This window comes from Nicotiana sylvestris, chromosome 8, assembly GCF_000393655.2.
Source record: "Nicotiana sylvestris chromosome 8, ASM39365v2, whole genome shotgun sequence".
Taxonomy (NCBI): domain Eukaryota; kingdom Viridiplantae; phylum Streptophyta; class Magnoliopsida; order Solanales; family Solanaceae; genus Nicotiana; species Nicotiana sylvestris.
Genome location: NC_091064.1, coordinates 81,027,053 through 81,034,613, shown reverse-complemented (window position 1 = coordinate 81,034,613; position 7,561 = coordinate 81,027,053). Strand labels below are relative to the sequence as shown.

At 40.5% G+C, this 7,561-nt stretch overlaps 1 protein-coding gene across 1 annotated transcript; it reads left to right on the top strand.

Moving 5' to 3' along the window:
* The first annotated feature begins 626 nt into the window (after positions 1–626).
* On the top strand, positions 627–1,025 carry LOC138875279 (uncharacterized). The gene has a single exon (XM_070154101.1). The coding sequence runs from the start codon at positions 627–629 to the stop codon at positions 1,023–1,025; it is 399 nt and encodes a 132-aa protein (XP_070010202.1).
* The last annotated feature ends 6,536 nt before the right edge of the window (positions 1,026–7,561 follow it).

Sequence of the window (7,561 nt, the reverse complement as noted above, 5' to 3'; positions counted from 1 at the left end):
TATTGATGATATCTTGATCTACTCCCGCAGTCAGGAGGAGCACGAGCAACATCTTCGAATCGTACTTCAGACTTAGAGAGATAGTAGTTACATTACATGTTTTCAAAGTGCGAGTTTTGGTTTGACTCAATCACTTTCTTAGGGCACGTCGTATCGGCAGAAGGCATTCAGGTGTATCCTAAAAAGATTGAGGCAGTTCAGAACTAGCCTAGACCTACTTCAGGTATGGAGATCCGGAGTTGTTTGGGTTTTGCAGGATATTACCGTAGATTCGTGTAGGGATTTTCATCTATAGCATCCCCATTGACCAGTTTGACCTAGAAGGGTGCCCCGTTCAAATAGTCAGACGAGTGTGAGATGAGCTTTCAGAAGTTCAAGACTGCATTGACTACCACGCCACTGTTGGTGTTGACTACAGGTTCAGGATCTTATGCATTTTATTGTTATGCATCTCATATTGGGCTTGGTGCAGTATTGATGCTGGATAGCAGAGTAATTACATATGTTTCACAGCAGTTGAAGGTTCATGAGAAGAATTACCCTGTTCATGACATAAGTTGGCAGTCATTGTTCATTCGCTGAAGATTTGGAGGCATTATCTTTATGGCATGTCATGCGAGGTATTCATGGATCATCGAAAGTTGCAGTATTTGTTAAAACAGAAGGATCTCAACTTGAGGTGGTTGGAGCTATTGAAATACTATGATATCACCATCTTGAATAATCCCGAGAAGGCCAATGTGGTGGCCGATGCCTTGAGTAGAAAGGCAGTGAGTTTGGGAAGCCTTGCGTACATCCCAGTCGGTGACAGCCTGTTTGCTTCAGATGTTCAGGCTTTGGCCAATCAGTTTGTGAGGTTGGATGTTCCAGAGGCCAGTCGTGTTCTAGCTTGTACACTCGCTCAGTCTTCCTTGTTTGAGCACTTCAGGGAGCGGCAGTATGATGACCCTCATTTGCTTGCCTTAGGGACACAGTGCTGCATGGTAGTGCCAAGCAGATTACTGTTGGAGATGATGGATTTTTGAGGATGCAGGGTCATATTTGTATGCATAATATAGATGGACTTCGTGAGTTAATTCTTGAGGAGGCCCACAGTTCCTGGTTTTTTATTCATCTGGGTGCCGCCAAGACGTATCAGGACTTGCGGAAACATTATTGGTGGAGGAGGATGAAGAAGGATATAGTGGCATATGTAGCTCAGTGTCTAAATTGTCAGCAAGTAGAGTATGAGCATTAGAGACCTGGTGGTTTGCTTCAGAAGTTAGAGATCCTGAGTGGAAGTGGGAGCGTATCACTATGGATTTTGTGGACAGGCTGACCAAGTCAACGAATTTTATTCTTGTGGTTGTTACCTATTGTTCATAGTGGTTAGCTGAGATCTACATTCGTGAGATCGTTCATCTTCACGATGTTACCGTGTCTATTATTTCTGATCGAGGTGCGTAGTTCACCTCGTACTTCTGGAGGGTAGTACAATGTGAGTTGGTCACGCAGTTTGAGTGAGAGCACAATATTTCATCCTTAGACGGACGGACAGTCCGAGCGCACTATTAAGATATTGTAGGATATGCTCCATGCGTGTGTTATAGATTTCGAGGGTTCTGATGATCAATTTTTTCCACTTGCGTAGATTTCCTACAACAACAGCTACTAGTCGACCATTCAGATAGCTCCCTATTCGGCATTATATGGGAGGTAATGTCGATAGCTAGTTGTATGGTTCGATCTAAGGGAGGCTCGGTTGTTGGGTACAGATTTGGTACAAGATTCCTTGGATAAGGTCAAGGTCATTCAGGATCGACTTCACACAGCTAAGTCTAGATAGAAGAGTTATGGCAACCGAAGAGTTTGTGATGTTGCATTCATGGTCAGAGAGAGGATGTTGCTCTAGGTTTCACCCATGAAGGGTGTGATGAGGTTCGGAAAGAAGAGCAAGTTGAGCCCTAGGTATATCGGACCTTTTGTGATTCTTCAGATAGTGGGTGAGGTGGCTATAAAGCTCGTATTACCACCTAGTATGTCAACAGTCCATTCGGTGTTCCATGTGTCCATGCTCTGGAAGTGTTATGGTGATCCGACCCATGAGTTATATTTCAGCTCAGTCCAGTTGGATAATGATTTGACTTATAAGGAGTAGTCGGCAACTATTTTAGCCTTGCAGGTTCGATAGTTGAGGTTTAAGAGATACCCTTCAGTTTGAGTGCAATGGAGAGGTCAGACCGTCGAGGCAGCTACTTGGGAGTCCGAGTTGGACATGTGGAGTACATATCCACACCTTTTCACCAGTCCATGTACCTTTCTATGTCCGTTCTAGGACGAACGGTTGTTTTAGAGGTGGAGAATGTGATGACCCGACAGGTCATCTAGAGTCTTAAACCTAAATTTCGTGTTTCCAAGCCTCCAATAGCTTCGTTAAGCCTTCCTCGATTTGCGTTCACAGTTCGGCTATTTTTCTGGAAGTCTTTATGTTAATAGTTGATAAAATTTGGAATTATGCTTTAAATTCCTTTTGAGTTAATTTCGGTCAACATTTTGAGCAAATCGACTCGGATCCCTATTTTAACTATCCTGATGGGTCCGTATTATGATTAGGGACATAGGCGTATGCCGTAATGAATTCGGAGGTCCCTAGCTCGAGTTATTTCTTTTTCTCAAAATGTTGAAGTTTAAACGTTTAAAGAGTTTAAGGGTTTGACCAATGTTTGACTTTTTATATACAAGGTCCGTATTTTGGTTCCGGAACTCGGTATAGGTCCATTTTTAAAGTTATGACTTGTTTATCAATATTCGTGAAAATGTAGTTAGTTTGGCGTGGAAATAGCAATTCCAAAGTTTCTTGAAAATTTTATTTGATTTGGTGTCTGATTCGTAGTTCTAGATGTTATTTTGGCAATTTGATCGCACAAATAAGTTTGTATGATATTTTTGGACTGTGATAATGTTTGATTTGGAGCCCTGAGGGCTCGACTACGTTTTGGATAGGCTTCGGAGTGAGTTTGGACTTAGAAAATTAGCTGGTGCAAGTCTGTTCTGGTGTAGTTCTCTAACCTCGTAATTTCAAGGTCAGTGTTCGCAATTGCAAAGGGCCCGATTTTATCTCTTGGTTGCAAATGTGAAGAAAATCTTTGCATTTGCGAAGAGGGGTGGGTCAGCTAAGGCTCGTTTTTGCAATGTAAAGAGTCGCAATTGCGGAGGGCCATAGTTCGCATTTGTGAACAAATCTCCGCAAATTCGATGATAGTAGAGGTGGGAAGGCTTCACAATTGCGATGGCTTTTTCGCATTTGCGGGATTCGCAATTGCGAACTCTAGGTCGCAATAGCGACATCTGCGCCTGGTCAAAAGCTGAATTTCCCTTATTCTTTCAAATTTTCAAACATAGAAATCCTAGATGCGATTTTCCTAAGAGCCCTTCTTCTCTGATTCATTGGTAAGTGAATCTAACCTACTTTCTTTCCATTTTCCATTGCATTTTATAAGATTTTAACCTAAAATCCGGGGATTTTTGTAAAATTGGAATTTAGACCTCAAATTGAGGTCGGATTTCAAAAGAAATTACATAACCGGGCTCAGGAGTTAATGGGTAATCAAGTTTTGGTCTGAATTTCGAGTTTCGACCAAGCGAGCCCGGGAGTTGACTTTTGTTGACTTTTTCAATAATGACCTAAATTGAATCTTTTGTATTCATGGGTAGTTCCTACGACTTATTTTAAATCATTTGGTTGAAAATTTGCTAGATTTGGTTGGTTCAGAGGCATGTTCGAAAGGCAAAGCTATGGTTGAGCTTTGACTTGAGGTATTAGGACTTCATTTCCTATTTTCTACTTGTTCAAATCTTGGGTGCTACGTATATGTGAGGTGGCGAGTACTTATGTGTTGTGGTTGGGTTAAAGCATGCGGGTGGGACTTGTTTCTTGTAATTTATTGTTTTCTTTGATCATGATATCCATGCTCATACTAGTTAATTACTAAATTGATCATTTTTTCAACATTTATCGACAATATATGATAAATGAGTATTATTTCTATAGATAAGGTTGGTATTGTAGAACCATTGTTCACGTAAGGTTTGTTCTTGTTTATTCTATCTCTTTGTTGTTATATGTTCACTGTTACATGGCAAGGGAGAGTGTTAAAGCACGAAGGGTGATGTCATGCCATATTTATTGTTTCATTATGAAATTGAGAGTAAAGTATGAAGGGTGATGTCGTGCCGTATTTATTGTTTCATTATAAAATTGAGAGCAAAGCACGAAGGGTGATGCCGTTCCAGTAATACTGTGTTATGGTGAGGTTGCGAGTAAAAGCACGAAGGGTGATGTCGTGATGTTTTATTCATTATGTTTATTTGTTTTACTGGTTGGAGGTTTATTGACTGTTTCTTGTTATCATTCCCTGTTGTAGTTACCGTATCTTGTACCCCTTTCGCATGCCCCATCCTAATAGTACATGCTTAGCCTTTTTGTTGTTATGTTGTACGTATATTGTTCTCTGCATAGGTTTAATTGTGTGGGTGTCCTGTCATAGCCTCGTTACTACTTCGTGGAGGTTAGGCTCGACACTTACTGGGTACATTGGTTCGGTTGTACTCATACTATAGTTTGCACTTCATGTGTAGACTTTGGTATTGGTCCCAGCTGTCCATGAGGCGTATCAACTTGGATTAGCATTTGGAGACTCAGGAGAGATCTATTGGCATCCGTAGACCATGAAGTCCCCTTACTTAATCCCTATTTATTGTTCCTTTCATTCGAGGAAATTTTACTTATTTCAAACCCTATTTGTAGAAACTCTAGAAGCTCGTGTACTTGTGACTCTAGATCCGGGTTGTACAAGATATGGGATTATTATAATATTTCATACTTCATTTTAGATTTATTTTTGTCTGATTAGTTAATTATTCAATGTGTTTAAAATTGGTAAAAGAATTACTCTAATGTTGGCTTGCCTAGCAAGTGAAATGTTGGGTGCCATCACGATCTCGAAGGTGGGAATTCTGGATCGTGACAAGTTACCAGGTTTCTATTAGTGTTTTGGGACTTTGGATAGGTTTATGTAGTTGATGGTAACTTGTGTACAATATTTGGTTGTAATACAAAATGTCTAAGTATGATTCAAATGCACTCGGCCAAGTTGGGATGTTTGGAACTTAATAGAAAGATTTTGATCTCCGATTTTTTATTTTGAAGTTATTTGTAGTGCTTGAACCCTTAGATAAGCTTAAGGGGTGATGCTTCATGCTCAAGTGAAAGGGAGAACGGTAGGGGTAGTTTTACCCATCGCATTCTCGACAAGAGGTTCGCATTCGTGTAATGTTTTAGTCAGGAGCATTAGGTTCGCGTATGTGCGAGAACGTTCAAAATGGTGTGGAGTAAGGGGAGTAGTTTGTCTTCATGTTCTCATGGGTGTTCCCAAATTCGCATAGAGGCAGAGCCTAGTTGGAGGGGTTGGGCTTTGCATTCTCGAAGGTGAGTTCACATTCGCGGAGGGTGGATTGGTTTTTGTAAATGCAAGACTTCAAATACGATTTCGTAGGGTTGATTTGGGTAGAAACATATTTGTGCTTTGCTATAGCAAAGCTTTTGACCATGATAATGAAGGGTAGTGCTTGACATACCACTTAAGCGTTATATTTTGGGATTTTATCCATTCTCTCATATTAGGAACCCTAGACTTCGAGATGAGGATATTTTGAAATCAATTTCACCCTAGGGCATCAGATGTCAGCCATACCCCCCCAAGGTTGGGGTATGACATTACCAGGGTGGTTATTCAGGTTGATAGGAATAGTTCTAGGGTCAGCAGTCACGTCTGTCGATGGTTTGTTTTGTATGTGGGTATCTGATGCATGTAGCGATGTTTTGCCCTATGCCATAAAGCAAGTATGCCACAACAGGGTACTCACACCATGATTCCGGCACCGATGTCTCCACCACCTGCATAGCCCACTAGAGGCGATGGTCAGGTATCTTGTGGTACATGCTAGACCGTTAGAGGTGGAGGACAATTAGTGAGAGGTCGTCCTAGAGTTAGATGACATGTTTGTAGGGCTCGGCCCCATTGTTATGCATTTCTAGCTAGACTTAGGTGAAGTCATTCGATACAATTATTATAGGTATTATCTCAGTTTGTCATAGAGATGCCTCTGTGTTGTTTCATCCAAGTTCCACAAACTCCTATGTGTCTTTATATTTTGCTTCGCATTTGGGTATGCCTTGTGATTCTCTTTATATTCCTATTTTTTTTGTCGAAACTAGTTGGCGATTCAATAGTAGTTAATCAAGTATACTAGTCTTATATTGTCACTATGAATGGTTTTGATACTGTAGTGGGTATTTTGTTGTTGATTATGGTGGATTTTGAGGTCATTCTTAATATAGATTGGTTGTCCTTCTAGCATGCTATCTTGGATTGTCATGACAAGACTATGATTATTGCCATGGAGAGGGACTCATGATCACTCCACTAGCAGGGTGGTTGTATATTTGAAGGCTCTATGTATGATTGAGAAGGGGTGTTTAGCGTATTTGGCTTATATCCATCATTCTACTGCGAAGGTTCCTTTTATGGATTCGGTCGATTCTTAGTGAGTTTCAAGAGGTGTTTCCTACAAATATATCAGGTATGACACCTAACAAGGATATCGACTTTTGCATTTATTTGGTTTCGGGCACTCAGTCTATTTTTATTCCACCATACCATATGGCTCCAGCTTAGTAAAAGAAATTGAAGGATTAGTTGTAAAGTTTGCTTGACAAGGGATTCATAAACGGAGTGTTTTATCCTGGGATGCACCAGTGTTGTTTGTTCATAAAAACGATGGATCGATAAGGATGTGCATAAATTATCGGCAATTTAACAAGGCACTATAAAAAACAAGTATTTGTTGCCTAGGAGGATTGATGATTTATTTGACCAACTTCAGGGTGCCAAGGTGTTTTCCATGATTAATTTTAGATTTGTCCACCAACAGGTGAATTAGGGCCTCGGATGTCCCTAAGATAGCTTTAAGGACTCGTTATGGTCATTACGAGTTTTTGGTAATGTCATTTAGCTTGATTAATGCTCCAACAGCCTTCATGGATTGGATGAACCGAGTTTTCAAGCCTTATTTGGATTCCTTCGCAATTTTCTTCATTGATGATATTCTAGTTTGCTCTCGCCGTAGAGAGCAGCATGAGCAGCACCTGCGGATTGTGCTTCATACATTGAATAGTCGTCAATTGTATGTTATTTTCTTTATGTGTGAGTTATGGTTGGACTTAGTTGCCTTTTTGGATCATGTTGCATCTTTCAAGGGTATCAAGGTTGATCATTAGAAGATAGAGGCAATTCAGAATTGTCCTAGACATACTTCAGTTACAGAGATTCAAAGCTTCTTGGAGGGTTTTTTATCTTTTCAGTCCCATTGAGCAAGTTAACTAAGAAGGAAACTCTTTCATATGGTCTGACAAGTGTGAGGAGTACTTTCAGAAGCTCATATTGCCTTGAATACAGCCCCAGTGTTGGTGTTGTCCACAGGTTTGGGATCTTACACTTTGAATTATGATGCTTCACATGTC